At 37.6% G+C, this 13,516-nt stretch overlaps 1 protein-coding gene across 1 annotated transcript in view; it reads right to left on the bottom strand.

Moving 5' to 3' along the window:
* Positions 1–245: 245 nt before the first annotated feature.
* Positions 246–13,516, bottom strand: part of Cwf19l2 (CWF19 like cell cycle control factor 2) — a 78,321-nt gene continuing 65,050 nt past the window's right edge. The window contains exons 17-18 of the mRNA XM_005346812.3: positions 3,935–4,036; positions 246–1,637 (exon numbers count right to left, since the gene is read on the bottom strand). Of these exons, the coding sequence (XP_005346869.1) occupies positions 1,494–1,637; positions 3,935–4,036 (246 nt within the window). The 3' untranslated portion in view covers positions 246–1,493. The remainder of the gene's footprint in view (positions 1,638–3,934; positions 4,037–13,516) is intronic.

The raw sequence follows: 13,516 nt of genomic DNA on the forward strand, positions 1-13,516 counted from the left end.
AAGAGAATACACTTTGTGTGTTGTTATTTCGGGGGCAAAACTAGCCGTGCGGGAGCCGAGCAGGACGAAAAGCAGGCCTGCTCGCCTTATCACTACAATCTCCAGATGTTTAAGCCACTTTGGCCGAGGACCTAGATATCATAAGGAAAGGGTAAATCACTAAAAGTGCCAACCATAAGGTACAAGATAAGTTATTATTTGAAGCCACTGAGGTTTAGCGAAATTGACTGTGCATCAAGAAGTAATCAGAGCCAAGACAAAAAGAGTTCATTTGGAATGCATATATTATAAATACAGTAGAATTTAAGGCAGGAGTATTCATATGTTTTGAACTATTAACAAACATTTTAACTCACTAATTATAAAAATGAAAGTTTTAAATTCATTTAAAACTTGAGACAAAGCTAATAGCTTGAAAACACAATCATACTGTCTGTTTATTATACATAATACACTATATATATACATATACACACTTTGATGTATTAAGTACTGAAAATTAAAACCAGTAAGCTTTATCATTATTTGGAAAATTTGAAAGGAACAAAAACAGCTGTCTTTTAACATACAAGGAACATACACCAAAAAAGTGACAGTGAGACGTTAAAATAAATGCATAATAGGTAACTCTAGAGTAAACTTCACTCTTATTCCAAGCACTAACATTTTTATTATAAATATCACAGCTTGACTTTTTGAAAATATGTTTTAATAAGACTTACTACAACACATATTTTATAAACACACGGTTTTCTCAAAATCAGATGTTGAGAATAATAAAACTTAAGCACTTTTATTAAGAACATTTCTTGGATATTTATATCATTTGACATTTATGACAATATTAAAAACCAATACAGTGATTTGGCTACAGAATTTAACTTTACACAAACCCCAAACAATTAAGAATTGTGCTGTTTAAGACAATTATTTTTGGATTACCAAAATTCAAGTTATTTTATGTTCCAGAACTAAAAACACATTTCCATTTATGTATATTTCATTATCATTTAATTCTTTAATCATTTTCTTTAACAAAGATGATATTATACGCTACTATTAAAAAAAAAGGAAAAAGACCCCTTTAATAAAACTATGAAAATAACCCTGTTAGTTCTGAATACATCTAATTTTCTATAAAAAGCACAAAAGAAGCTACCAGGACTCTACCTGGAAGCAGACCCACTTTCCACTGAAGTCTTGTTAGACCTCTGGAGACAAGTCCTTCTCTAGGGTAAGCAAACAACTGGAACAGCTAGAAGTTAGATACAAAAGGAACATGTACCAATAATCCTGATACATCTGCTCTTATTCCACTATCACTCAAACTAAGTTCCCATGAGGAAGAAAACAGTCTGACCTAACATGGATGTCAGTGACTAGAGTAGCCAGCTGCTGCTGTTTTCCCTAGGGATCAAGGCAAAGTTGCTGGTAAATATAATAGATATAAACTGAATGAGTTCAGCAGAGGAAACAACACATGCAAGGTACACTTAACAGCTTTTACTTTTGGTGACATCAAATGGTTTCCACCACTGAGCAAACTGCAATGCTTTCTTCCTCTGGTCCTCAAAGCTTTCTCTGATGCCCTTCTTCCACAGCCTGGGCTCTAGATCCAGCATACCACCAATGATTTCCTTTTAAAGAGTAAGAAAAATATGAAAGTATACATGTACAAACAATGCAATCAAGAATGGAACTACTCATTAATTCTCCTATTAAACATATTATTAAGTAGTTCTTTGTGACAATGTACACACATTACATATTAGTTTCAAGCAAAAAACCTTATTTACAATCTTAACTAGAAATTCTGTGATCCTGAGAGTACTTGTGGTGTCTCTTGTGAAGCAATTTGTCTGCTTGGTTGATCATTAGTATATCTATCTAATGGTAGCAAAAAGGATAAAGAAAGTGAAATTTAATTTCCTTGCTCATAAAGATAAATAATATGTCATCAGAGAGCTCATAAGAGAATATGGAGATGTGGTGAGAACCAGAATAATAAAGTCTCATTTACATGGTTGGAAAAGGGAGGTGGCAAAGACCAGAAGACATTTAAAACAAACAAACGAATGTCCTACTTGTTGGATAAATCAGAAAAGGGAATCACCCATCACTAAGAAAGTCCTCTGCATATGACCTCAGGAGAGACTGGACAAATTCAGATTTAGTCCAAGTTTCCTGGCATCATGCCATTTCAACACTACAGTCTGAGAAAGGGTAGTTTGTGTCTGTCTGAAACTGTCTCTAGACCACTGCATGCATTATTTGACAATGCAAGATAGGTTCTCATTCTCTTACTGCAAAAGAGACTATTTTCCAGTGTTCTCTGAATAATTTCTTGGGAAGCAAGTCAAAGGAGGTTAGAAAGTAGTTCATGACAAGGATGCTCTGAGGCATGGGGAAATTGCCTGTTCAATATTAAAAGCACAATGCCTGAGTAATACTTGAAGGGGAGACAATTCAACCAATGAAAATTGAAAAAGTAAAACAATGGGTGAATGGTGTCCTTTCCTCTAGAAAACAATCTGTAAAACTATGAATCGAGAGCTCTAAATCCAAAGCTAAAGAGCAGTTAAAAATCTCTAGGGAACAACAACAGAATTTTTCAGAGCAGTGCAAACAAAGTTGTTCTTTGTTGTTGCTTTGGTTTTTATTTGTTTTGTTAATTATGTAGAAAAAAATTCTGCAAACTTCTCAAACAAGGGATGGGCTAGAACCCAGTTGGTAGGTCGAGTAGTAGAGTATGTGCCTGACATGCATGAAGCTGTGGGTTTGATGTCTAAGACTTTATATAAAAACAGGCATGATGGTACACTCCTGGAAACTCACATCAGGAGGTGGAGGTAGGATAATCAGAATTGCAAAGACATATTCAGCTATGTGGTAAATTCAAGATCCGGTTGGGTCATGTGAGAGTCTATAAGCAATAATTCAAAAATGAATGTGATTTTAGAATCTGGGTGCTTGTTAAGGACAGCAGTTCTGGATCCAAACCAATGGAGCTCTGTTTCTTCTTGGCACATCCCAATTCACTGAAGAAGATTATCTTATGCAGATGAGAGTAGGGCAGAGGAGGAAGCAGAGTGGGCAATTATGAACTCTCAGAATAGTTCATCAAGAACCCTCTCTCTAGATGCACAGACACAGAAGTGATATGAGAAGGCCTGTGCTAGGCCAAGATTCATTTTGCCAATTTGCAATGCCTTATTAATTCCATTCCAGTTCCTAACAAGACTTTAGATATGTAGTTAAGTAGACCTCTAATTTAAGGAATATACTCTGAAAAAGACATTTTTTTTTTCTTCCCTGAAAAAAACTACTGGCAGTCAAATGACTAGGATTTTCTTTCATATGTGCCCAGAACTTAACTGTGTGAAATGGGTCATTTATTTGTACTGGATTATACTTTAACTATAAATGAAGAGCTGAAACTATTTATTCTCTCCAATAACCATAACCTAGGGTACCTGGGTTCTCTCATATAGCACATAGCCCTAGGCAAGTTACACGGCCTCTCTGCAATTTATAGTTTTCTAATCTGTACAACAAAATTTAGATCAAAATCTAGACAACAGGGTTACTGTGAGCACTAGATGACTGCTTGGACAGTAGTAGATAGGCACACTGTAAGCCCTTAATAAATATCACAATTTTTCAGAACAAAGCTGTCTGATTTCAAAGTCAGAAAAGCATTACAGTTATTAAGACTGAGAACACTGTCACAATAATATCTCTGACGTGATCATGAATATTCTGGTATATTTTTATTGTTACCTCTTAAACCCCACCCCTCTCTCTCAAACCTGTAGAGAGAACAACTCACCAAATTCTTGTATAGTGTGTTCAAACTTAAATTTTCTTTTATACTTTTGTGAAAATATTAACAAAACCACTAAACTTCAGTGTTGTATCAAATTTCTGAGTATACCTTTCCAAAGTAACGAGGAAATTTGTGTTGATCTTCAATGACGTGGGCAAATCCCCCCTGAAGGCCAAATTCTACGGCAAAATAAGGCAAACTTCTAGGCACCTAAATAAACAAACAAATTACATTTGAAATGGGAAAGCTATGGTTTCTCCAATTCTCTGCCATGAGAGAACTGATCATCTATCAGGAGAATGTACATGACAAACTTCCCATGACTTAACTTCCCAAGGAAAAGATTTCAGTCAGACAGATCGCCATCAAGTCTAGCAATTCACAATCAAAACAACTACTTTCCTGTTCTTGAAGAGAATGGAAAAAAGGTATTCAAATCTTTTTACAGAAACAAGGAACAATTTTCCTATGACTACAAATAAAAGTTTATTTTGTTCATATTATACTTAGGAAAAGGGAGCTTGATTATATATTTGTGGCTGTGTTTACAAATGCGTAAAATCTTTACTATGAGAATATTTATCAAATATAAATAAATTTATAATTTTTATTTCTTTCACTAATTAGTGAGATAAATATAGCACTATTTAGTATACCAAGTTAATTTCACAATCCCTTGGGATCAGCTCCATATTACCCTTCTCTCCCTCCTTTCACACACACACACACACACACACACACACACACACACACACACACGGGGGGGGGGGATTGGGGTTAGAGTTTTAATCTCCTTACTCATTGAAAAGAGCTATAATTTCTTGCTTTTATGCAGCAGATTTTGTATCTTTGTAAGGTTTTCCTCTAAAGTTCCAACTTTTATCACTACATATCATCCAGGTTAATCAATATACAGTAAGTCTCCCCTCTAAAACCACTATGCAAGCAACATGACTCATCTGGACCACATATTCCCACACCCAATTGGTATTGGGTACTTAAGAAGGCACAACTTCAGAGTTTACGGTATAGTATGAACAGAGAAGTCCTTTGTAGTCATTACAAGTCAAATAAAATTAGAGACAACAAAATGTTTCTCATAAAGCAGGAATTTTTTTTAAAAAAATCAGTCTACAAAGTAATATAAACATTAAAATGTCACTTCGTGTATTTAGATGTTTTCTAGAGTTCTGTATTTTTAACGATAATAGTCATTACTGACAATTGAGAAAAAACAAAGTAAAAACAGACCCACAGACAAAGCTTTAAGCACATCTCTGATTCTCTTGAGTATGTCATGTCAGACAATTCTGCAACATTTGAGTCTAAGGGGAAACACGAAGCATTCTGAGGTTTTTTGGGAATATCCGAGAGAAGGATGTTTATGCAACTCCCCAGCTCTAATTTTAGCATATAGGAGACTGTTACTTTCATGTCTATGTCCTCTTTAAGAATGTTCTGTGCAGCTGAGGGGAGGGAGCCTGAAATGGCCCGATCCTAAAGCCATACTGATGAATATCTTGCATATCGGAGATAGAGACAGAGACCCACAGTGGAGCATCGGGCTGAGCTCCCAAGGTTCAAATGAGGAGCAGAAGGAGGGAGAACATGAGTAAGGAAGTCAGGACCACAAGGGGTGCACCCACCCACTGAGACAGTGGGGCTGATCTAATGGGAGCTCACCAAGGCCAGCTGGACTGTGACTGAAAAAGCATGGGATAAAACCGGACTCTCTGAACATGGCAGACAATGAGGGCTGCTGAGAAGCCAAGGACAATGGCGCGAGGTTTTGATCCTACTGCATGTACTGGCTTTGTGGGAGCCTAGCCTGTTTGGATGCTCACCTTCCTAGACCTGGATGGAGGGGGGAGGTCCTTGGACTTCCCACAGGGCAGGGAACCCTGACTGCTCTTTGGACTGGAGAGGGAGGGGGAGGGGAAGGGAAATAGGAGGCGGGAGGAGAATAATGGGGGGAAGGGAAGAGGAGTTGGGGAGGGGAAGGGAAATAGGAGGCGGGGAGGAGGCAGAAATTTAAAAAAAAAAAAAAAGAATGTTCTGTGCAAAGTTGTTCAGTGACAGTAGGAAAGAAGGCTCCATTGGACACTGACCTAACTAGGTTATCAGGCATGCAGCATGCAATACTTTGAGAAATAACTTGAAGGAATATATGGTGCTAGCACTCTTTCATTTTCTTTGTATTACACTCTGATAGGCAGAATAATGGGTCCTGAATATGGCAAAGCCCTGAGTATACTACTTTACATGGCAAAAGAGACATTAAAGGCATGAACAAGTTTAGTCTTGAAATAAAATGGTGATGCTGAGTTATTCACATGAGATAAATGTAATCATGAGGATAATTACAAGAAACAAGAGGCCTGAGGTATAAAGATTGGTAGGTACCTAACTCTACATTTTTTTTTTTTTTTAGTTTTTCGAGACAGGGTTTCTCTGTAGCTTTGGAGCCTGTCCTGGCACTAGCTCTTGTAGACCAGGCTGGCCTCGAACTCACAGAGATCCGCCTGCCTCTGCCTCCCGAGTGCTGGGATTAAAGGCGTGTGCCACCACTGCCCGGCCTAACTCTTCATTTTGAAGGCAGGAGAAGGCCACAAGCCATAGATATAGATAGCTTCTATCAACTGAGAAGATAAGAGTGTCTTTTCTCTTCTCTAGAAGTGGTGAAAGATGCCTATAGTCAAAGACACTCAGGAGGCTGAAGTAGGAGGGCTTCAAGTTTAAGGACTTGGCTATAAAGAGGTCAAAGCTGTGTTGAGAGACCAGCCAGCCAGTACTTAATAAGGAAAAACAAAACTAAGGCAGGGGATATGGCTCAGTAGGAATGTTCTTGCCTTACAGGCACAGAGCCCCAAGTTTAGTTCCAGTCCATTAAGAGAAATCTCTTCTCCAGTCTTCAGGAGACACCCAACAGAGTGTAGTCCATACTTCCAACAAAGGCACTGGCATCAGAGCTGGTATATTTGTAATCATCAGCACTGGCATCAGAGCTGGTATATTTGTAATCATCAGCACTCTTCTTTTCCTGCCTTTTCCATCATAAGGAAAACTGCTGGAACCCCAGTTCCACTTTTAACAGTTTACACAGAAATAGGGTCTGACCTTCAAGTTCCAGAAGGCAACAGCAACAGCCCATATTGTTTTAGGAGGCTCTTATATTCCTCCAACCATCAACACAAGGAGCGGTTTCCCAAACCTAGCACTGGAATTTCTGTTAGAAAGAGCATGGCTTATAAAACAGTATGTTACCCTACGCCTTTTTCAAACAACCTTAATGTTATGCATCTCTCTTTTGTGGTGATATTTTGTTTATACTATAACAAAGCTTGCCTGAAGATCAGAGTGCAGAGCTAAGCCACTAGTTAGTCATAGAGGCAGTGGTGGTATACACCTTTAATCACAGCACTTGGGAGGCAGAGGCAGATGGATTTCTGAATTCAAAGCTACCCTGGGTTGATAGAGCCAGGCTATATTGGCTCACATCTTTAATCCCAGTACTTGGGAGTCACATAACTTTAATCCCAGCACTAGGGAGGTGGAAAAAAGAAAGGATATGGCTGAGCAGAGAGAGGAATATACGGCAAGAGGAAGACAAGAGCTCAGTTCATTCAGTCTGAGGTTTTGTAGAGACAGGATTGCCCCTCTGGTCTGAGCATTAGAAGAGGCAAGAACTCTCTAGCAGATGACCATTTTGTTTCTCTGATCCTTCAGCTTTCACCCTCTGACTGATGATTCTGAGTTTTTACTATTGAGAACAATTAGAATTCGTGCTACACTCCTTCCCTAGCCCCTTTATTATGCTTCGTTTCCTATCTTATCCCCAGTTAAAAGTCCTCTGTTTTCACCATTATCGCTTTCATAGTCCCTGCCCCCTGCTGTCTTCTTTTCTAGAGCTTCTTCTCACCTCATCCTCCCATGGTTCCTTCTACTTTACTGGCTACTTCAGATACTCCAGGTTATCTACTCAAATCTAAAGATTCAGATCTAGGACCCTCAAGTAAGAGACAACAAGCAGCATTTAGGACGTAGAGGAATTGAACTGGACCTGAACTAAAAGCCTCCTCTGGGAGGACTAGTTCCACAGTATGTAAGCTGCCAAAAGAGGATCAATCCATACTCCTATCAAGCTGTAAAGCCTATGAATCCTAGCAATGATGAGACTAGCAAAATATTACCAATGGTCTAAGAATGGTTCTTCTATCTTAGGGGGAATCAAAGCTGTCTAATTAGACTTAAAGTCAACTTAGTAGGAAATTCATGCCTGGTTCTATAAATGTAGCCTACTACTCACGGCTAGATTGCTAGAGGGGTCCTAGACCTTTCCATAACCCAATGTAATAATATCTGTGTTCAAATATTTATACTCACAGATTAAGTATAGCTGTCAGCTCTCATCAAAAAAAAAAATCTTTTTTTTTTAACAAACGTGAACTATTACAGAGAACCAGAACTGGTCAAAATGCAGAGAATAAGAAAAGGTCTGTGTGTGGTTGCTCAATCCCAACTGATACATCTGCAATGCAACCCTACAGCTAATGCTCAAGAGAAAGAAAGAAAAAAAAAAATTATAGGAGCCAGAGGTTCAAGAGGCCTGTTGCTATACAGTATTCCCTAGGCAAAACAGAAAAAAAAATGCACGTAAGAAATCTGAAGAATATGGTTACCTGAACAAGAGCAGAATGACAACAAGATTGACATAACAACATAGATGGGGGAAATCTTGCCAGGCCACAACCAGGAAAACCAAGACAGTGTTACAAGTGATTAATGGCAGCTAAGAGCAAAAGTTTCCTCCAGGAACAAACCCTAACAGAGCATGTCAAATCCCAAATGGTCAACCCTAGACACACTTACATAACAAAACTAGACTATGATTGGACAGAGGAGAGGTGTATATGGAGGCTCAGAAGTGAGGAAGTTAAGAGTGAACAGCAAAACTGAAAACTGCCCAGTTTTTCACTCTGAATTTCTCCCTCTGATTTCAATAGTAATGCCTAACTTCCTCAAATTTCCCTTGAAAGCAGTTTTCTTAATTAAAAAGCAATTATCCTTAAATACTGACTGCTACATTTCCCATAAAATTCACCTTAATTTTTGTAAAATTCAATCAAGAATTTCCTTATCTCTCAATGCAACAGCTTTGCTTTAAAAAAAAAAATTGCCCATTTTCTTGACAGATTTTTTTGTTATCACATGATCCCTTTGCTGTGAGCACTCAGATCTGTTTACATAATCTACTGTCCTAGCCATAGGCTTGGAATTAAACTGCTGGAAATCTAAAGACCATAGAAATAGAACACTAACCCTCAAATGACATAGAAAAAAATAAAGTCAAAAGAATCAGAAGAAAGTACAAATACATGAATCTCCATTGAAACATAAGAATGTACTTGGAGAAAAAACAATGACCCTCAACTGCAAAGAGAAAGACAAAAAACTTTTGAAATTATTAAGGTCACAAAACATTCACAAGAATGTTTATAAGTCTTTCAGACATAAAATTTTAAAGTGACTAAGTGTTTATTCACTTTATATTCTGAAACAAATCACTTTAAAAGACACTGAAAAATGTGGTACTCTGAAAGTTGGCTCTTTTGGAACTCTTCTGGATTAAGATCTACTCGCGATTCCACCAAAATGGACATTAAGATGCACCAGGAAGTTATCTGTCTTCTTCCCCATCTACTATAACTTCTAAAGAGGTTCCAGTAAAAAAAAAAGTTCTATGAATCCCTACTGCTTCAAGGGTTCCCATCTTCAGACTACTGATGCTGTTCTACATGCGGCCACACCTGATTCTTGTTTTCCCTATTAGTTAAGTTAGTAAAAGTGCCTGGATATGTACTTCATGTATTAAGTCTAGGTTTTCAAAAAGCAAGCTTAAGCACTAGATAGCCCACAAGCTGCACTTACAGTAGCAAATGTAAAAAAATACATTTCTTTAAAAATTTCCACTTCGAATACATTGGTCATCATTACAATTTTATGAAAGAATTTTGAGTATGAAATTATGATGTCAAGAACAAAAACTGGAGTAGCTCCATTCGGAAGGGTAAGTGTGTGCCCACCTAGCTGGCCAGATGCCTCAGGAAGGGAGCACAGGCACCCTCCAATCCCCTAAACTTTCTGGCCATTCAGTGGGGCTTCTTCCCAGCTACTGGCTTTCCCTACTTATCCTACCCCAGCTTTCCCCCAAGCACCCCTTTCCATTTGCAAGGTCCTAGGATCCCCTAACTCAGCCTGCTTCAGGGCTGAGGCTTTGGGGACACAGTGGTGAGTGCAAGGCTGCAGGGGTTTCTTTGTTCCAACGAATCAGCATCTACCAAGCCCGCCCTTTTGTCTGCAAGGTCCTTGGCCAGAAAGTGTCCCTAACCAGTAACAGTAGATCCATCCGGAGTGATCCACCACCACAGCCTACGTCAGAGTGGAGAGAATCTGAGAGCAAACTCCAGTGTTGAGGGGACATAAAAGAGGGCAGACCAAGAAAAATCCCCAAGTACGCAGTTAGCCACAGCAAAGATCAGACCAAGCAGCCAAGACTCTCCTAACAGCATTTGAGGGAAGAGATGGGCAGTTGCCAATGCAAGAATCCCTCCAACAATCTGAAAAGCAACGTGATAAAACCAGAATCCAGCGTACATACATCAAGAAGACTTGAAGACCCTACTCCAAAAGAAGTAGAAGAAATAGACTTTAAACAAAACATTATGAAAGTGATAGAGACCTTTAAACAGGATGTGAAAAACTCCTTTAAAGAAATGGATGAGAAGACTAACAAAAAGTTAGAAGAAATAAATAAATCCCTCAAAGATACCCCCCAAAAAAGAAATCAAACAGGTAATGGAAACAGTTCAAGACTTGAAAACTGAAATGGAGACAATGAAGAAAACAAAAACCGAGATATGGCAGGATATGGAAAATCTGGGTAAACGAAGAGAAACTACAGAGACAAATATAACCAAAAGAATACAAGAGATAGAAGAGGGATCAGATGCTGAAGAAACTATAGAGGAAATAAACACACTGATCAAAGAAAACAGCAAATCCAACAAATTCTTTAAAAAAAATGCAGGAAATCTATGAAAAGACCAAACCAAAGAATAGGGGTAAAAGAAAGAGAAGAATTACAGCTCAAAGGCCCAGAAAATATATTCAAGAAAATTATAGAAGAAAACTTTCCCAACCTAAACAAGGATAATCCTATGAAGGTACAAGAAGCATACAGAACACCAAATAGACAGGATCAAAAAAAAAAATCCCCTCGCCATATAATAATCAAAACATACAGAATAAAGAAAGAATATTAAGAGCTGCAAAGGAAAAAGGTCAAATAACATATAAAGGTAAACCTAACAGAATTACACCTGACTTCTCTATGGAAACCATGAAATCCAGAAGGTCTTGGATAGATGTACTGCAGAAACTGAGAGACCACGAATGGAAGCCCAGACTACTATACGCAGCCAAGCTTTTCACTATCAATAGCTTTTCACTATCAATGGAGAAAACAAGATATTCCAGGAAAAAAATTTTTAAAAATAAGTAGCCACAAACCCAGCCTTACAGAAAGTACTAGAAGGAAAATCACAACCCAAGGAAGCGAACAACTCCCACAATAACTCAGACATCTAACAGCCCTCCACAAACACAACTCAAAGAAGGGAAACATACAAACTCTACCACAAAAAAATAAATAAATAAAAAATAACTGGAGTTAACAACCACTGGTCATTAATATCACTTAATATCAATGGACTCAATTCACCTATAAAAAGGCATAGGTTAAGAGAATGGATAAGAAAACAGGATCCAACATTCTACTGTTTACAAGAAACACACATCAACCACAAAGACAGACATTACTTCAGATTAAAAAACTGGGAAAGGTTTTTCAGTCAAACGGACCTAAGAAACAAGCGGGTGTGGCTATACTAATATCTAACAAAATTGACTTCAAACTAAAATCAATCAGAAGAGATGGAAATGAACACTTTATACTCATAAGAGGAACAATTCACCAAGATGAAGTCTCAATTCTGAATATCTATGCCCCTAATATAAAAGCACCCACATATGTAAAAGAAACATTACTAGAATACAAAGCACACATCAAACCACACACACTAATAGTAGGAGACTTCAACAATCCTCTCTCATCAATGGACAGGTCAATCAGACAGGAACCTAACAGAGAAATAAGAGAACTAACAGAGGTAATGAATCAAATGGACTTAAAAGACATCTATAGAACATTCAACCCAAATTGGAAAGAATATACCTTCTTCTCAGCATCTCATGGAACCTTCTCAAAAACTGATCACATACTCAGTAACAAAGCAAACTTCCACAGATCCAAAAAAATTTTAGTAACCACCTGTGGCTTATCAGATCACCATGATAAAGTAAGAATTCAACAACAATTCTAGCCCCAGAAAATCTACAAACTCATCAAAACTGAACAGTCAACTACACAACCACCCCTGGGTCAGGGAAGAAATAAAGAAAAAAATTAAAGTCTTCCTTGAATTCAATGAAAAAAAAAGACACAACATACCCAAACCAATGGGACACTATGAAAACAGTGCTAAGAGGAAATTTCATAGCACTAAGTTCCCACATTAAAAAAAAAAAAATGAAGAAAGCTCACATTAGAAACTTAACAGCACACCTGAAAGGTCTAGAAAAAAAAAAAAAAAAGAAGCAGACTCACCCAGGAGGAGTATAAAAGACTGGATATAATCAACTGGGGGCTGAAATCAACAAAATAGAAACACAGAAAACAAGCCAAAGAATCAATGAAACAAAGAGCTGGTTCTTTGAGAAAATCAACAAGATTGACAAACCCCTATGCAAACTAATCAAAAGGCAGAGAGAGATCCTGAAAGTTAACAAGATTAGAAAGGAAAAGGGGGACATAACCAGAGACACAGAGGAAATTCAGAGAAACATTAGGTCTTACTACAAAAGCATACATGTCACAAAGTTGGAAAATGTAAAAGATATGAACTCGGTTTTAGATAAATACCATATAGCAAAATTGAATCAATTTAAATAGACCTATAAGTCATGAGGCAATAGAAGCTGTCATAAAAAAACGTCCCAAACAAAAAATACCCAGGACCAGATAATTTTAAAGCAGAATTTTACCAGAACTTCCAAGAAGAGCTGATACCTATCCTCCTTAATGTGTTTCAAATGAGTCATTGCCAAACTCTATGAAGCTACAATTACCCTGATACCAAAACCACACAAAGACTCAACCAAGAAAGAGAATTACAGACCAATCTCGCTTATGAACATTGATGCAAAAATTCTCAATAAAATACTGGCAAACTGAATACAAGAACACATCAAAAAAATTATCCATTATGATCAAGTAGGCTTCATCCCAGAGATGCAGGGCTGGTTCAACATACAAAAAAATCTATCAATGTAATCCATCATATAAATAAACTAAAAGAAAAAAACATATGATTTCATTAGCTGCTGAAAAAGCATTTGACAAAATTCAACACCCCTTTAAAGGTCTAGAAGAGATTAGGGATACAAGGATCATATCTAAATATATTAAAACCAATATACATCAAGCCAACAGCTAATATCAAATTAAATGGAGAGAAACTCAAAGCCATTCCACTAAAATCAGGAACAAGACAAGGCTGTCCACTCTCTCCA

The sequence above is a fragment of the Microtus ochrogaster genome, chromosome 5 (genome assembly GCF_000317375.1).
Source record: "Microtus ochrogaster isolate Prairie Vole_2 chromosome 5, MicOch1.0, whole genome shotgun sequence".
In the NCBI taxonomy this organism is placed as follows: domain Eukaryota; kingdom Metazoa; phylum Chordata; class Mammalia; order Rodentia; family Cricetidae; genus Microtus; species Microtus ochrogaster.